The 18885-nt window shown below is 50.0% G+C and overlaps 3 protein-coding genes across 3 annotated transcripts; all 3 read right to left on the reverse strand.

Moving 5' to 3' along the window:
* Positions 1-839: 839 nt before the first annotated feature.
* Positions 840-5708, reverse strand: AK88_05463 (uncharacterized protein; the record flags this gene model as incomplete). The annotated part of the gene is made up of 6 exons (XM_012483065.1): positions 840-1207; positions 1281-2289; positions 2461-3023; positions 3561-4055; positions 4517-5372; positions 5619-5708. 6 exons carry the CDS (start codon positions 5706-5708, stop codon positions 840-842), a joined length of 3381 nt encoding a protein of 1126 aa, XP_012338488.1.
* Positions 5709-6952: 1244 nt separating this feature from the next.
* On the reverse strand, positions 6953-12624 carry AK88_05464 (uncharacterized protein; the record flags this gene model as incomplete). Its single annotated transcript, XM_012483066.1, has 6 exons — positions 6953-8023; positions 8194-8926; positions 9221-9761; positions 10269-11016; positions 11200-12288; positions 12538-12624. 6 exons carry the CDS (start codon positions 12622-12624, stop codon positions 6953-6955), a joined length of 4269 nt encoding a protein of 1422 aa, XP_012338489.1.
* Positions 12625-13837: 1213 nt separating this feature from the next.
* Positions 13838-18597, reverse strand: AK88_05465 (uncharacterized protein; the record flags this gene model as incomplete). The annotated part of the gene is made up of 6 exons (XM_012483067.1): positions 13838-15067; positions 15238-15923; positions 16476-16796; positions 17269-17319; positions 17494-18256; positions 18499-18597. The coding sequence occupies 6 exons, from the start codon at positions 18595-18597 to the stop codon at positions 13838-13840; spliced, it is 3150 nt and encodes a 1049-aa protein (XP_012338490.1).
* Positions 18598-18885: the final 288 nt, after the last annotated feature.

Consider the following 18885-nt stretch of genomic DNA (forward strand, 5'->3'; position numbering starts at 1 on the left):
GACGCGTGTGCTCGGAGAGACAATCTGTCCTCGTTCTTACACTCGGCCACTTCGTCGAATCGTGGTTACACTGGGCCACTTGTGCTCGGAGAGACAATGTCTCCCTCCGTTCTTACACTCGGCCACTTCGTCGAACCGCTTCACTCGGACAATGTCCTTTACCCGGCCGCGTTGGTCGACGCGTTTGCTCGGAGAGACAATGTCTCCCTCCTTTCTTACACTCGGACAATCCGTCGTCGAAACCGTGCTACAGTGGGCCGCGGGGGTCGACGCGTTTGCTCGGAGAGACAATCTCCTGCTTCTTACACTGGGACAATCCTTCGTCGAATCCGTGTTGCACTTGGCCGCGTGGATCGACGCGTTTGCTCGGAGAGACAAGCTCTCGTCCTTCTCACACGCGGCTACAATGCGGTTTACGCGGCCGGGTTTGCGCCGAGAGAAAATGTCTCCTTATACTCGAATGCGTATGCGCATGCTATATTTGTGCTGCACTATACCCTTTGAATGCACGTGCGCATGTTGTAATAATTAACTTCACATAAAGGAGAATACGACCCCTTCATATTATTCATTTAAATGTACATGTTATATGCATGTGACCTGTACCACCGTGTGCCCATGGTCATGCTAAAAGAAGTTCACTAGATAACAAGAACAAAACAAGGCAAAAGTAAACAGAAAGAAACAGAAGGAAGCAGAAGAGAGCAGAAAAAAAAAGGAAGGTATGTAATAGTGCAAACTAGAAGTATAATGTGTATGTCGAATAAGGGGGAACAGGTATCTGCTGTTATCATGTGTCCCCATCTACATTGCTGCATACCCCGCACTGCATCCGAATGTCAGAGCTTTTGCAATAGGTCATCCACATATAACTCCCTATCCTGCAAACTGCGTTCGACTTCGCACTGTTCTATGACTAATGCCAGGATCAGTATCCATGTTTGAGCGGTTAACGATTTTTTCATGTAAGGTTGCTGAGGCAGTGGTTGTGACCGTGGTACATCGCTCACTTGTAGCAAGTCTTCTGCGGCCATTACTTTGTCCACTTCTAAGTCTTTTTCGACTACTGATACTTCGCCTTTTTCCGACACTGTCGCCTCCTGTACATTATGCAACAAATGTTTGAACCACGCCTCTTCCTTGTATGTACTCATTTTCCGATGTTGCTGTTCGACCCATTGTTTCCATGCATGCAGTTTCTTCATCACTGCGGATGGGATGTTGGCGTGCTCACCTAGTTCACTGTGCCCGTGGGCCTCCGTTTGCCGCCATGTGCTCACGCTGATATTGTTTCCAATCCGCTTTTAATTGCAAAAACCACGGCTGCGTCGTGCACGCCTGCAATAGGTGCTTGTTGCGGTCAATCCAAGGGATCCACTTAGTGCGGTCTAATGCCGGCATGTCATTCCCGGGGTCGGAAGAGTATGCGAGGGGAGAAGGAGTGTGTTCGTGTTCTAACTGTATGGTTTCCATACAACTCCATGGATCGTAGTCCTCGTCGTTAGAAGCAGAAGGGTCCGTTGCTAACTGTATGTTTTCCATACAACTCCATGGATCGGGGTCCTGTTCGTTAGGTGGAGAAGTGTCCGTGGCGAAGTGTATAGTTTCCATACAACTCCATGGATCGGGGTCGTGTGCATGCGGTGGACAATGGTCCGTTTCTAACTGTATAGTTTCCATACACCTCCATGCATCGGGGTCGTCTGCATTCGGTGGAGAACGGGCCCTTTGTAACTGTATGTTTTCCATACAACTCCATGGGTCGTCGTCGGTCGGTGGACAAGGGTCCGTTGGTAACTGTATGTTTTTGATACAATTCCATCGGTCCTCTTCGTTAGGTGGACAAGTGTCCGTTCCGTCGGAATACGTGGGTGGATCCCGCGTTGGTGAAGCGGCGTTTGTTGTTGAGTCCTGGGTTGCTAAACCGTCGTCTGGGGTACAGACATCCGAGCTACTTGTACACGTGTTGTTGCCCCCCATAAACTGTTCAACGAGTATTTGCAAATAATCGTCTTTGACGTTTTCCCATTCGGCCGCGTCACATTCGTTGAGCACTTCTAAATGGAGCTCGATAATCGTGCGCGTGCGCACGCGTGGAGGACGTCGTCGTCGGCGTGCGGCGGGCAATCTGCAGGGCTGCCTATCCCTAACCATGGTGTACCCGTAAACGGGTGGTGGCAGGTGGCCGCGTTGTAAATGCTGCAATATTTCTTCGTCGAGTGGCGGTGACGGCACGTCACGAACGGTTCGATATGTGCGTCGTCGTTTGTGGCCGAGGTGCGCAAAGTACTAAGCAGAAAAAGGGGGGTAAAGAGGAGGGTGAGGACGGTAGCATAAACGAAATGAACACGGGTGTAGCAGTATATTGATTAGAACGATCATATATTGGAGCCGGTTGGGATGTGCTGAGGTATAAACATCCGGCACATGCGGGATGCCATCATTGTGGTATATACTTACCTTCCATAGGAAGAACGCAATGACCCCAATACCAACCATCGCGGGAATAAGCGCGGGGGTGTACGGCGTGACATCTGCCCATGTGAGGCCGGGCGGAACGGATGGGGTGGTAGGGGTAGGAGCAGCCCGTCCACCACCACTACTACCACGCGTACCACCACCAACACCAGCACCTGCTCCACCATCCTTGTGACCACCCCCACCTCCGCGTTTTCCTTGCCCACCAGAAACACCACCTCCAGTACCTCCTGAGGACTGGTCGGCGCCTCCGCCGGTGCCGCCGCTGGACCCCGATTGATCTGGGTTCGGGTTCGGTTTTGGTTTGGGTGGATTGAGAGGAGGGGGGTCATCGTTGCCGCCATCGGCGATGGCCTGACCACCGGCGTCACCATCATTACCTGGTGGACCACGTGGACCAGGGGACGCCGCTTCTGCTCCATTCGAGGATGTTGTTGGGACTGGTTCTGGTTCTGGTTCTGGTGGTGGTGTCCGTGGCGTCTGTTCTGAGGGTGGGGATGTGCTGTCCTGCTGGTCTGAACTCTCGTGCTTGTCATCAGTGTTATCTGTAATTGCGCATAAGGGCAACAGAGAAGAGTATGCAAGAAAGTGCAGGTCGTGGTCGATGGTTGGCCACAGGATTGACTACACGATTGTTGAGGTGCATCGCTGGATGGTCGGCCACGTGGTGCCACGGGGACGGCGGCAAGCGTTGGGGAGACGGTGGTAGGAGATAGACGGGAGGGTACGAGGACGGTGGTTGGCAGGTGGCACCCCGGGAAAAGACTCTCTTTTTGCCACACACAACACACACAACACACAACACACGCAATGTGTGTGTGTGTGTCGGTCTGCATCTACGTCGACGTCTACATCCTGCGGCCGACCTATCGCTCTGACGCTCTACGTCCCGCTCATTCTCATTCGACGTTTGGTTTCTCTCTGCCCCTCTCTCCGTGCTGTCTCTCACTCTCTCTCCGTGGTGTCTCTCCCGCTGTCTGCGGACATTGTGGATGTCTGTGTGTTGTGTGCTCTTTTTGATTTGGTGGTCGACATGCACGCAGGACACGAGCGGCGTGTGGTACACTCCCTGAAGGCTGTACCTTCCTTGGTCTTGTCTGCCTCCGCCAGGAGTGTTTTGCCTTGTGGTGTCATGCCTAATGCCTCATCCGAGGTAGTCTCACAACTAATGGAGACACCTGTAGATGTGCCGTTGCTGCCGGGACATGTGGCCTTACCTGGGGACTTTGCATCCGAATCCTTAGCCTTCGTGTCTGTCGACGTCCCATGTGTCCCTGCTGGCTGTCCTGCTCCTTCTGGACCTGGTCGTGGCGTGGATGGTCTCCTTGGTGGAGGAGGTGGTGGTGGTGGTCTTGCTGGTAATACTGGAGATGCAGGTGCTTCTACTTGTGATGGGGGAACTACTTGCGGTACATCAGGTGCTGGACTATCGGCCCTTCCAAGTTCTGTTGCTCCTGCTACAGCACCTTTTGTTTGTGGTGGAGTCTGTTGTATTTTGCTTTCTTCATCAGTTTTTGCATTCTTCTTGTCTTCCTTGTTGTCGTGACTATGGTCCCCTTTCTTGTTGCTTTTCTCCGCTGCAAATGAACAAGAAAGGACGCAAGAAAGATGGATGAACAGACGATAACAAAGCGACACACGTGGTACAGAAAGAAGGGGGCCGGGACGGTGTGGTCACGTAGCGCCAGGGTACGGTCCGGCTGCATTCGTCGATTGCATGGATCGATGCATGGATCGATGCAGTGGGTCGAGGTAGGACTGCGATGGACTGGGTGAGGCGGCAGCACGCGTACGGTGAGGTGAACTGCGTACTCGGTGAACTCGGTCGACTGGGTCGGGATGGATGGTAGCAGTACAACTTTTATTTGTTGCCGTCCGCGACCGCTGCCGTGGCCACTCATGTGCGTGCGCTCCGCAACCGCTACCACGGCCGTCGTGGCCGCCGCGTGCGTGTTGTTGTGGTGGCGGCATCCGTATGCGCAGTCGCATCGGGCCGTAGAGAGCGTGCCGTATTGGTGCTTTATCCCATCGGTCTTACCTATCGATCCGTGTGATGTTGCGGCGGCAGTGGCGGCAGGTTTAGAAGCCTGTGGTTGTTCCGTGTTATCGGATTGTGTACTGCTGTGGCGTCCCGAACGTGCCCGTTCCTGCTCCCATGTCTCTATTTCGTCCTTTATTTTGTTTCCACCGTTCTGCGGGTCATTACTCGCCCCGACATCTTCAATTATTTGGTTTACCCTATCTTTCGGTAGGTACTCCTTCTTCTTGATCCACCCCGCCACTGTGTCCAAATCTTCACTCTTGGTTATTTCAATATTTGTCCTTGTTCCATGTTCCTCCCTATCGTGTCCTCCTATCGTCGTCTCTCGGACCTTATGACATGTTTCTCCGCTAATTCCGTGCGTGATCCTAGCCCTGCTGCCTTTCCATTCGGTTATCCATTCGTCCATTGCTGCCCCCATAAGGCGTGTTCCAATTTTTAGTTGCTCAAATGTAACCCAAGCACACTTCTCCCTATTATGCCCAAGTTCAAGGGAGGCCTCCATCATATTCATTATGCTGGAAACATGTGTCGTTATTTCCTTGATTTTACACTGCTTTCCATGTAAGCTCATGAGGGTCCAGGTGCCTATGATGCACCTTAAGTAGTTCCACAGCTTGCGTTCTCCTGGATCCGTACTACTCTGTGCGGTTCCTTTTTTATTCAATCCCTCCATATAATAAAATATTTTGCCGACCTCCATGCATAAGACTTTATTACGTATATCTTTAAGATAATCTGCATTGTATGATTTGTGATCACACATTGTCTGTATCATTGTGTCGTACTTTTTTACATGCACATATGTGCGTAACTCCCAGAACATTCTCTTTATGTCCGTCCATATTTTCTCCTACAATGGAAATAATTGAAGCATGCATGTATACTTTACCACTTCCCTATTTTTGCCCTGCCTATACAGAAGTATACATTGTATACAGTATTCCGCACATACTGCGCTCTAAATGTATGCAACAAGACTAGCCCACATTATCCATATGTGCCCGTATAATTCTATACGTGTGTGTAGTGTTCACCCTGTGCCACACAAATGAGTCTACGTGTTCCTCCCGGGCTCGTAATGGTCACGGCCACTTACGCTAAAATCTTGCCCATGGCCACGGTCTCCCTGTATTGCCCTTTTTACTATATATTCCACCAACAAATTTGTGAACTCTTTTGCACTCATGTTGTTGCGGTTTCCTTTGCACTATTTTATAACATTGCACCGTTGATTAATTTCTCAACATTCCATATATGCCACAGAAACTGCTATACAAGTGCGTTGTGGTGCCTGTTACACTTGTGCTCTGTTGTTCATTAGGAACTTCCTTCCTTAAGATTTAACATTACAAATCTATATGAAACAAAACCTTCATGTGTGCCTTGTGGGCAATCCGATTCTTCCACTAATATTAAAGCATGCAGGACTTCTATATAGGTAATAAGAGAAAAATGCATATATAAAAAGAAAAAGACAGAACAACAGGAAACAAAAAAGGGCAACAACAAAAAAATGTAAAAAAAACAACAAGAAGAATAAAAAAATAATGAAAAAAAAAAAAAAACGACAGGAAAAAATAGGAAAAAAAAAAACAGTTACACTACACTACCGTGCACACACACAACACACGTCATGAAAAGCACGCCCCCGCCCTTTGTACACCGGTCTCCACGAAACGCCTGTCACACACTGTCTCTCTGTGCGTACACCGCAAAACCGCAGTAATAACAACAACATCAATTTCTTCTTCCGTCGTTGCCGTCGTTGCCGCCGTCCTGCCGTCGTTGTCGCCCTGGTTCGCCCTCCCACATAATATGTGTGTTGCGTCCTCCCCGTTCCCCGCTGTCTCTGCTCCCTCTCTGTGATACCCCGCTCTCTGGATCCCTCACTCGAACCGCTTCACGCGGCTACTTCGTCGAATCGTTCTTACACGCGGCCGCGTTGGTCGACGCGTTTGCTCGCAGACACCATCCTCCTCCTTCTTACACGCGGCTACAATGCGGTTTACCCGGGCACGTTTGCTCGGAGAGACAATCTCAATAGACGCGCATGCTTAGTCGCATGCTATATTTGTTCTGCACTATACCCGTAGAATGCACTTGCGCATCTTTTAATAATGAATGTCCCATAAAGGAGAATTCTACCCCGTTCATATTATTCATGTAAATCTACATTTTATATGCATGTGACCTGTACCCACCTGTGCCGAGGGTCATGTTAAATGAAGTGGACTACACAGAAAAAGAACAAAACAAAGCAAAACAAAGCAAAAGTAAGCACAAGTAAGCAGAAGAGAGCAGCCAAAAAAAAAAGAAGAAGGTATAGAATAATGTAAACCAGAAATATATTATGTATATCACATAATGAAGTAAAAGTGGTGTACGGTTAGCATGCGTTATTGCCCATTCATATGCCCCGTCATCTTAATGTCACAATTGCTGCAATAGGGCATCCAAATATAACTCCTTCTCTTGCATACTTCTCTCGATTTCACATTCTTCGATTACGGACGCGAGGAGCAGCATCCACAATTGGGCTATTAGTTGTTTCATGTAAGATTGCGGATGCAGTGATTGCGACCGTGGTACATCTCTCACGTGTAGCATATCTTCTGCGGCCATTGCATTTTCCACTTCTAAGTCTTTTTGGACTACTGATACTTCGCCTTTGTCCGACACTGTCTGGTCCTCTACATTATTCAACAAATGCTTAAACCACTCCTCCGGGCCATACATACTCATTTGCCGATGTTGCTGTGCGACCCATTCTCTCCACAACCGCAGTTTCGTCATGTCTGCGGACGGGATATTACCGGGCGCACCGCGTGCACGCTGCCCGTTGTTGGCGGTAGCCGAATGTTGTTGATAATATTGTTTCCATTCCAATTTGAGGGTGTGAAACCACGGCTGCGTCGTGCACGCCCGCAGAATATGTTTGTTGCGGTCAATCCAGTTAATCCAGTGGGTGCAGTACGACGTCGCGTCACCGTGTTCGGGGTTGGAATGAGCATTCTGTTCTGCATCCAACTGTATGTATTGTATACAACTCCATGGATCGGGGTAGTGTTCAGTCGGTGGACATGGATCTATGCCGTCGGACTCAGTGGGTGCATCGAGCGTGGTCGAATGGCCGGTTGCTAAAGCGTCGTGCGAGGTAGAAACACCCAAGATGTTGTTATTCGTGTCGTCGTGCTGCTCCAAGTCATGTGCAAACTCCTGCACGAGTATCTGCCAATAGTCGTCTTTGACGTTTTCCCATGCGGTTTCTTCACACTCGTTGAGCACTTCTAGATGTAGCTCGATGATGGTGCGCTTATGCACGCGTGGTGGGCGTGCTCTACCGGATGTTGACGCAGGTGGCGTAACCATCGTGTACCCGTAATCGGGTGGCGGTAGTTCGCCGCGTTGTAGATGTTGCAATATGTCTTCGTCGAGTGGCGGTGACGGCACGTCACGTATAGTTCGATATGTTCGTCGTCGTTTGGCGAGGTACGCAAAGTACTAAGCAGAAAAAGGGGGTATAGAGGAGAGTGAGGACGCTAGGATAAAAGGAATGAACGAGGGTGTAGGGGCATATTGGTTCGAGCGATCATATATTGGAGCCGGTTGGGATGTTCTGAGATGTAAACATCCTGCAAATGCGGCATGCCCGCATTGTCGTATATACTTACCTTCCAAAGGGAATAACCAAGAAGGGCAACGGTGACGAAAATGAGAAAAAACAGGATGGGAGTAGTGGCGGTAAGGACGGTGTCGGTTAGGTCAGGAACATCTGGGATGGGGCTGACTGTTGAGGTCTCTTCAGTGTTTCCCTTGTGATCTATATATGGTGGTTTACTGGACGCATATCCACCACCAGGATTACCCTGTGTGAAGATACCAGGGCTATTCAGAAGGAGACCGGTAAAATCTTCCGTGGGAGCTGTAGTCTTACCAGTACCATCTGTGGTAACCTTGTTCTCACTAGAAGAGGCCTCTCTTGATGGGTTCCTCGCCTGCGCAGTACCCGAATTAGAGGAGGAGGTGCACCCGCCTTTACTATATTCTGTATCAGTGCTGTCAAGTAGGCACAAGGTGCCTGATGTTGTTTTGAAATCTCCGAACATTGTTGTATCACCTAAGTTAGGTTGATTGGTTGCACGTGTGTGCCCAGTAGCAGCAGTAGTTTCACCATCTTGCAAATTTGTCGTTCCTGGCTCTGAACGCGAGTCTGAGGCTGACGGAGTGATCGTATCTGTTGTTCCTTCCGTGGTAACTTGTACTGCGGGTTCCTCGATTGTAGCTTTAGGATTAGCTGCACATAGAAAATATGGCAGAAAGAAGAAGAAGAGCATGATGAAACTGACGTTTTCAGCGGTGGTTGTTGATTGACTACCGTTGACCACATGGTCGGCAACCGATGGTCTGCACCACGGTGCGCACGATGATTACGGTGCCACCCCGGGAAAAGACAGTCTCTCTCTGCCACACACAACACAACACACACAACACACACAACACACAGACACCGTGTGTGTGTCTGTCTGTCGACGTCTCTCTACGTCGACGTCTACTCGCCCGCGGCCGACGGATCGCGTGGCCGCTGTTTCTCATTCGACGTTTGGTTTCTCTCTCTCCGTGTTGTCTCGCCCTCTGTCTCCGGAAAATTTTTGTTTCGTTGTTGTTTTTTTGTTCTCTCTTTCTTTGTTCTCATCGGACTCACTACCTGGGGTACCACTTCCTGAGCAACCAGACGTCGGATCCGTGTTAGTGAAGGAAATGCTCAGACGTACTGTGTGCTTGCCAGCGTACATACTATGTGTGCTCTCTTCATTTATATTAGTGACACATGCTGTCCCTGATTTCTTACCTTCTGTCTGAGGTGTTCCCGATGGTGCTGCCGTTGACCCTGTTCCTGCATTGCCAGTACTTCCCGTACCTGCACCCGTTCCAGTACTGGTACTGTCTATACCGGATGCGGTTCCTGTCGTCCCGTGGTCTGGTGCCCGTGGTGGTGGTGTAGGAGGTGGGGGTTGTTGTCCCGGTCCTGGTCCTTGGCCGACTGCTCCTGATCCTGCTGCGGCCGGTGCGGCTGATGCGGGTGCAGCCGGTGGTGCCGCTGCTGGTACCGCGTCCTCAGCTGCTGAGTCATCTATTCTTGCTACTTCTGCTGCCCCGGGTGACGGTAACGAAGCTGTGTCCTCCTTCGTCGTTGTCTGGTCTGCGCGGGACCCCTCTGTCTTCGGTGCCGCCTCCTTCGCTGCAATAACAAAGGAAAGAAGTGTAGATGATAAAAAAAAAAGGGACACAAGTGGTACAGAACGACGGGGCGCGAGGGTTCGATCAGGTAGCGGCAGGGTAGGGGCGGGACGGTGTTAGCGAGAGAGCACGTTGTTAGAAGAGGACAAAGACAGGAAGAAAGGGGGGCGCACTCGTTGAACTGGGTGAGGCGGCAGCAAGCGTACGGCGAGGTGGTATGGCAACATTACACTGCTTTTGTCGCCGTCATCTCGCTGCCGCTGCATCCGTCGTCCCGTGCCTCGTCCTGTGCCTTGTCACCGCTACAGTTGCCGTCGTGGTCGCCGCTCATCGCACAACCAAAGTGGGGCGGCTGCCTCATGGCGGCTGTGCTGTTGTGGCCGCATGTGCGTTGTTGTTGTGGTGATGGCGGCATCCATACGGTCCCTAGAGGGCCATAGTCGGTATCGGCCGTATGTTCGTATTCCTACGGGTCGTATATACGTATTCTTACGAGTCGTATTCGTACCTGCCAGTTGTGTTATTTTCTTTTCTACTGCTTCCTTCGCCTTATCAAACACCTTCGTTGCTTTCTTTACTATGTCCTTCTTTATATCCTGCATTTTTGCCTTCCCTGTTTCGTTCAAAAGTTTGTCCATAGGGTCGCGTGGTGACGCCCCTGCCTCAATATACTCTTGCCAATACTTCTCACAGGGCATTTTCTTCTCCATTTGCGTTATTTCTCCCAATATGCCTCCTTCCTTCATTAGCCAGTATGCAATTTTCAAATCTACTGCTTCCACATTCCTTTTATGACCTACATATCCACACATTGTGCACCTCTTGTCCGTAACAGGCCCAGGTGGCAGTCCCTTTCCTAATTTCTCATCCCCCATGTTCTGGAATGTTTCCCAAGCATACTCTATACCTCTATACCATGTTTGCCTTCCTTTGCAGTACATATTTTTGAGCAGATGACCGAAGACTTGGACGACCTCACACCTTAGCTTTTCCTCCGTTTCATCCATGGATGTACTTCCTCCTTGCGCATTTGTCTGCTGTACGTTATCACCATTAGCAAACCACAACGCACCGGACATGAGTCGACACCTCATCATGTCCGCTACTCTTTGTTCCTTATATAGGTTACCATCACCGAAATCATTCCAACCTTTATTATCGCAATTGGCACCGAGTCCGTCAAAGTCATGATCATGTTGCTCCAAGTACTCCATAAACTCCTGCAATACCTTCTTCACCCGGTCCCAGTCAGCATCCTACATGTTGTACAAGAACACGGAGGTGAGTACTGATGTGTCCATGTCACGAACTCTCCTTCCTCTTGAACATATGTACACCCTTACATGTATGCATGTAGGCTTATGAATGAATTCACGTCGCCGTCCAGTCCCCGTACTCAGCGTTGTGTGCATTTCCCAGCATATCCTACTGTAACTTACACTATATGGAAGCACCACATATTTTTCCGGAGGCCTCCACTCCAATAATTTGTCTCCCTGACATTCCGTTGCTGTGGCAGCTGCGGTACCGATCGCCTGCGTGCCCCCTGCGCCTGACGGTGCCGGTTTCGCCGCTACTGGTTTGGCGGGTGACTTCGGTTTGTTGCCGGCTGCGTTGTCGACAGGTGGTGGTGCTGGTTTGGCAGGGGCGGGTTGGGCGCCTGGACGCGGTCCACTGTTTGCTCCTGATGTATCTGATGCTCCTGGCCCATTTGACTGTCCGTGTTCTTTTCCTGTGTGCACATTCGAAGGGGACTGCGTCCCCTTATTGTTGCTCTTCGCGTCTGCTGCCGCTTTCTTTGCCTTTAATAAGTTCTTTACACAATCCTTATCCCCTGCAGTACATGTTTTCACGGCTGTTATTATTTCCGGCACCGTCTTCCCTAAATCCTGCTCCACATTCTTTATTTCTTCCTGGACTGTGTCCTTCAACGCCTGCCTTGTGTCGCCATCCCGTACTTTCGCTTTGGATCCCGTTTGCACCCTACACCCGTCCCCCAACACTCCCCAATCCCCATCTCCTGCTGTCAGTCTATTGTTTTCATGCCATCTTTTCATTACTTCCCACAAATCTCTATCCTTTTCACCTCTTCCAGTGCCATCTCCCCCTATCCCTGCATCCTTCCACTCACACTCCACATTACCTACCTGTTGTTTGAGAACGCTCTGTATTTCGCCATGAACAAGATTGAAAGCAAACTGGCCACCAGGTCCCGATAAACACTGCATGCCCATTATTTTTTTCATAAATATATTTGTCAGGATGCACCTCATATAGAGGTCTATCTGCTTTTCGTCGTTTGTCTTGTATTCCCGGTTCATAGGGGCCCCCGTTGCACGCATGCCATGTTTAAAGCGTAACGCTATAAGCGCCATCTCGCATATACCCATGTCCTCAGCAGTCCACCCGCGCCCAGTCATGGCATCGCGCCCTGCCTGGCACAATTCACTGAGTATATCATAGTCGGCCTGCTCCATGAATTCCTTAAATTCTGTCCATACTGTCTGCACATTTTGCCAGAAAAGTTCCTGTAAGTATAAGATACATTGCACGCTTTTGTATAAACCACATTCGTTCGTTCACAGTTCTCCATTGTAAAATCCTGTATGTAACTACACTGCTTCCTCCTATACACATATGTCTCTCCGGAACGACCGATACCTCCTTACAGAATGGACGCATATATGCTCATCGAGTAGGCTATAATTTTATTATACAACTCATTCTATGTATAATAATTCCTCCTACTACTCACTCCTTTACACATATGAACGTACCCTAAATCTTTGATCTTCCTGCACTCCTATTTTTTCTCTTCCCTGCTGAATATAATTGTTCCATAGTAATATTAAATAGTTCCACATGGCTTCCTCCCTTGTGGTCCTTCTTATATAGGATAGCACTCTGCTTGATAATTATTCAAAGTTCACTTTAATTGAACATTACACTTCGTAATCATATTCCTCTAATAGAAACTTATACTCCTACGTACCCAGAATATTATGCTCCTTGTGCATTAAAATCATTAACAAAAACGCCACTTAACACAAAAAACCTCTGTACCAAGAATACCCCCTTAACAACAAATACCCTCTTCACGCTGTGTCTCGCTGTGCGTACACCTAAAACCGAACAACAACAACATCAATTCTTCGTGCCGTCGTTGCCGCCGTCGTTGCTGCCGTGCGTCGCGCGTTGTTCGCGTTCCCACAAAATATGTGTGTTCCTTCGCTCTCCGCCCCCGCACGCTATGCTCCCTCTCTGTGATCCCCCTGTCGCTGGATGCTTTACGCGAACAAACCTTACCCGGCCACTTCGTCGAATACCCCTTACTCGGCCACGTTTGCTCGGACAGACAATCTCTCCGCCGTTGCTTACACTCGGCGGCAATGTGCTTTACCCGGCCGCGTTGTGCGACGCGTTTGCTCGGAGAGACAATGTGTACCTTCTTACACTCGTCTACTTCGTCGAATCGGCCACGTTTGCTCGGAGAGACAATGTGTACCTTCTTACACTAGGCTACTTCGTCGAATCGTTTACTCGAACGCCGTAATCGAACCGCGTCACGGGGCTACTTGGTCGAATATTTCTTACATTCGGCCGCGGTGGTCGACGCGTTTGCTCGGAGAGACAATGCCCTGCTTCTGACACTCGACGAGAATGCGTGTATGCGGCCGCGTTTGCTCGGAGAGACAGTGTCCTGACACTCGAATGCGTATGCGCATGCTATATTTGTTCTGCACTATACTCGTAGCATGCACTTGCTCATCTTTTAATAAATAATTTCCCATAAAGGAGAATTCTACCGCTTCATATTATTCATTTAAATCTACATTTTATATGCATTTGACCTGTAGCACCCTGTCCCCATAGTTATATTAATAGAAGTTGACTACACAGAAACAGAACAAAACAAAGCAAAAGTAAGCACAAGTACGCAGAACAGAGCAGAAAAAAAAAAAAGAAGGTATGGAATAATGTAAACCCTAAATATACTATGTATATCACATAATGAAGTAAAAGTGGTCTACCGTTAGCATGCGTTATGCCCCATGCATGAGCGCCGTCATCCGAATGTCAGATCTTGGCCAATAGGTCATCTACATATAACTCCTTCTCCTGCAAACGGCTTTCAAGCTCGCATTGTTCGATTACGAACGCGAGAAGGAGCATCCACAATTGGGCAGTTAACGGTTTTGTCATGTAAGGTTGCGGATGCAGTGGTTGCGTGCGTGGTATATCTCTCACGCTTAGTATGTCTGCGGCTGCTGTTACTATTTGCATGTTTAAGTCTGTGTCGACGGCAGGTACGTCGCCTTTTGCCGGCACTGTCTCCTCCTGTACAGTATTCAACAAATGCCTAAACCAATCTTTTTCGATATACTTTGCCATGTCGTTATGTTGCTTCACGACCCACTGTTTCCAGGCATCTTTTTTCATTTCCACACATCCAATACTTCTTTGTTCACTGAGTTCACGATGCACGTTGTCGTCGTTTGGCGCATGTTGACGCAGGTATTGTGTCCATTCCAACTTTAGTTGCAAAAACCACTGCTGTGTCGTGCAGTCCTGCAATAGGTGCTTGTTGCGGTCAATCCAAGGGATGCATTGGGTGCAGTCCGACGGCGCGTCCCCAGGGTGGGAATGGACATTCCGCTGTTGTTTTTCGGGATGTATGGTTTCCATACAACGCCATGGATCGGGGTCCTCTTCGTCAGGTGGAGAAGTGTCCGTTGCTAACTGTACAGGTTCCATACAACTCCATGGATCGGGGTCATCTGCGTTAGGTGGAGCACGCTCCCGTGCGAACTGTATGGTTTCCATACAACTCCATGGATCGGGGTCATCTTCGTTAGGTGGACATGGATCGTGGCCGTCGGAGTCAATGGGTGGATCCAGGGTGGATGGAACATGGTTTCCTAGTAAACCATGGTCTGCGGTAGACACACCCACGATATTGTTATTCGTTTCCTGGTCCCGCATCAAATCCTGCGCAAACTCCTGTGCAAACTGCTCCACGACAATCTGCAAATAGTCGTCTTTGGCGTTTTCCCATTCTGTTGCTTCACATTCGTGGAGCACTTCTAGATGTAGCTCGATAATCGTGCGCGTATGCACGCGTGGCGAGCGTCGTCGTCGGGCGGATGTTGACGCAGGTTGCCTATCCCTAACCATCGTGTAGTCGTAATCGGGTGGCGGCAGGTCGCCGCGTTGTAGATGCTCTAGAATGTCTTCGTCGAGTGGCGGTGACGGAACGTCACGAACGGTGCGATATGTTCGTCGTCGTTTGGCGAGGTACGCAAAGTACTAAGCAAAAAAAGGGGGTAAAGAGGAGGGTGAGGACGGTAGGATAAAAGGAATGAACACGGGTGTAGGGGCATATTGGTTAGAAAGATCATATATTGCAGCCCGTAGGGAGTTTCTGCGGTATAAACATCCTGCACATGCGACATTCCGGGATTGCCGTATATACTTACCTTCCATAGGAAAAAGGCAATGATCGCAGTACCAACCACCGCGGGAAGGAGCGCGGGGGTATAGGGGATGAGATCCTTGGGGTCGAAGGGTTTCGAACGGAGAAGGGGAACAAGTGGGGGTGCGTCATTAGGTTTTTGAGTGGGGCCACCGGGAGTATTGGACACACCTCCCCCTGGAACGTGCCCTGAACCGCTCTGTGTGACAACTGCTGGGATTTCTCCGTGGTTGGGATCCTGTGCGCCGCCTGGGGGTAAGGATGCACTTGGGTCACCGCCGCCCGGACTGGCAATATCCTGGCTGCCAGGTGGACTACCTGGAGCCACAGCACCTCCTCCACCACGTTCATAACTGCGTGTACTTTGACCGTCTGGTGCACGCCCAGTACTGGTCGGCCCGCTGGGGCTGCTGCTCCCCGATTGTTCTGGGTTCGGGTGCGGTTTGGGTTTGGGTGGATTGAGAGGAGGGGGGTCATCATTGCCGCCATCGACGACGGCATCCTGACCGCTGCTGTCGGCTTCGCCAGCGGTAGCTGTGGGACCGGGCGGGCCGGCGGGAGTCGCTGCCCGTGTTGCCTCTGTAGAAGGTGTCTGCGTGGACGTGGATGTAGGACCCGATGACGGCGGTCCTGCTGCTGCCTGCGGTACCGTCTGCTCGGTGGACTCTGTATTCGTAGGGGCACTGAGACCTGTAAATTGAAGGAGCGAACAGAACATAGAAGGAAACGGAAGTTGTTCTGGGATGCATGGTTGCCGATGGTTAGTCCTGCGGTCAGCGGACCACGGTCGGTTGACTGCGGTTGTCCCTCGTTTCACGACATCACCGGCGCTGGATGGTTGACTACGCGGTCGGCACCATTGGTGCCACGGGGACGGCAGGCATCGGGGCATGAGACGGGCAGGAACGTGGGACCGGGGAAGCAGACGGACGCGGTCCCGGGGGCAGGGTGCCACCCCGGGAAAAGACTCTCTCTGTCTCCCACACAACACACACAACACAGACAGTGTGTGTGTCGACATCTATACGTCGCTCTACCGGCCGCTACATCCAGCGGCCAACCCGCGGCGGCTTACGCTCCCCCGCGCCCGACCCATCACTCTGCCGCTCTGCGTCGCGCTCATTCTCATTCGACGTTTGGTTTCTCTCGCTCTCCGTGTTCTCTCTCCCTCTCTCCGGAAAAGTTGTATGTGTGTTTTGTGTTCTCTGTGTTTTTGTTGTGGATATGCACTCAGGACAATACCTGCTTCTGTGTCTTTGGACTTCTGGTCACAGTCATCATGAGTTCCGGAACTCGTGCCAAAAGTGATAGTGGTAATGGATTTAGCACCGGCGAGACCTTCGCCTGCATTTACGACTGTGGCAGACTGTGCTGGCTTTGAGCACCTATCTGTACTGTGCGTTTCCTTGCCGCCCTGAGTAGTCGGGTCCTGAGGTGGTGACGGTGGAGGAGGTGCCTGTGGTCTTGCTGGTAATACTGCAGATGCCGGTGCTTGTGGTTGCGATGGCGGCAATGACCTGCCTCCTGCGGGATCCCCGAGTTCGCGTCCTGCACTTGGTTTACCTAAGATGGGGAACCCAAGAAACATGGTAGAACGATGATAAAAAAAAAAAAGGGACACAAGTGGTAGACAGAAAGAAGGGGCGCGAGACGGTGGGGTCAGGTAGCGGCCGGGTACGGTCCGGCTCGATGCAGTGGGTCGATGCATGGGTCGCGGTGCACTCGGTGGACACGGTGACGCGGCAGCAAGCGCACGGTCAGTTGAACTGTGTGGACGGATGATAGCAGTACACTTATATTTGTGGCCGTCATGTCGTCCGTCTCCGGCCTTCGACACCGCTCCATGCGGTTCCGCCGCGCACACCTCGTCTACACTCGTGGCCGCACCACAGTGACGCCGCTCCCGTCGTGACTGCACACGTCAGCGAAGTCGTTTGCTGTTCTCGCCGCGCGTGCGTGGTTTTGTGGCGGCATCCATATTGAGCAATACGTTACGTAGCGGGTCGTATTGGTGCTTTCTCCCATCGGTCCTTACCTTTCGGTCCCTGTGGTTGTGTGCCGGTTGCGTGTATGGAGGCGCTAGGATCTGTAAACAATGGCAAAAAGTTGTAGGGAATGCGTAGGTTATGTTGTGCTCAGGGACCTAGAATCCAGGAAGGTCTTTTGATATGGTGTTGCGTTCTCCTCGTCTTGTGTTTTCATCCCTTCCTACTTTATCCGTTCCCGTCGCACTGCTCTGTGCTTGTTTCCCCGTCCTTACCTGGCACCTGAATGTTCCCTCCGTCGCCGTGGTGCTTGGTTTCTATTTGACGCATTACCTCGTCCAGTACACTGGTCGCTGTTCCTTTATCCTTCGCTGCCTGCATTATTCTTCTTCTCTGGGATTCCGTTATTTTCGCCTCTTTGTGTATTAATCCCGCTACCTCTCTTGCAGTGCCGTCCTGGAACAGTTTCACTACATGCGCGTCTTCACTATCTGTCTTCGCTCTCGCCTTCGTTATACTTGTTGGTGCAGCACAGGAGGTCTGTGCTCGGGACCCACCTAACCCTCCAACGGATGTTAGTCTCCACCTATTTATCCATTCACCCATCGTTCCGGCCACAAACTTCGTGCCAATGCTCAGGCTATCATAATCAAGGCCCTGACATTGTTGGCTATTAGTGTGCCCCGCAAGTGCTTTACTTATTGTACTCATGTGCCTGGACACCTTATTTATAATGTCCTTTGCTGCACAGTTCTTCTCAAATAACTTTATTAATGTCACATTCCCTACCACACATTTGAAATAGTCCCTCCAGCTCTTCTGCTCGGCATTTAGTTCTGTCCCACCCGTGACTACTTCTGCCGTGCCATCCATGTATACAAATATTTTCACGATGTACCGGCATATCAGCCTCTGTACTACAGACTCCTTGGCTTTCCCATAGAGTGCCTGGCACACCGCATTTTCTATAGTAGTCTTGACTCTCAATGTAGCAGTCAGCTCCGTGAATAGTTTTTCTATGTCGTCCCAGAGCATATCCTGTAAATATAACAACACATGTCCACAAATATACACACTGTGTACCTGTGCCTTTCCTGACTGTTCCTAACACAGAATCAATGCTATTCTCCTGACATATATGGTTCACTGTGGTGAATGAGCAACATGACTTTATAATGCATGAATACTCATCGTGCTCCCAAAATAAATTTTAGACTTCTCTTTGTATACAATGACCACTATACACTGAATTATCCTAGTCGCTCTGTATAATCACTTACACTGAATTCACTCTTCCTTCCTGGGCCTTCTCCCTTATCAGATGCTATTTGTCTCTGTTGTACATACTCCACCAAGACTTCTACCAATTTTTCAGCCATGATATTATTGCTATGCTCATATATAATTCCACTTCTGCTGATATTACCATGACGTCATACTAACCCAATACGTGCGTACATATGTTAATATTGCATATATTCAGTCTTCACCGTATGCGGACTGAGAACATATGCACACAGTAGGTTGTTAATATGCCGTTGGACACGTAGCCGCTGATTCTAGTATTCCACCATGAATTGGACATAGTACTAACAGACAGATAAACATAAAGTAAAAAAAGGAAAAAAAAAAAAAGAACGAAAAAAAAAAGACAGGAAAAAATAGGA

The sequence above is a fragment of the Plasmodium fragile genome (genome assembly GCF_000956335.1).
Source record: "Plasmodium fragile strain nilgiri unplaced genomic scaffold supercont1.137, whole genome shotgun sequence".
NCBI classification, from domain to species: domain Eukaryota; phylum Apicomplexa; class Aconoidasida; order Haemosporida; family Plasmodiidae; genus Plasmodium; species Plasmodium fragile.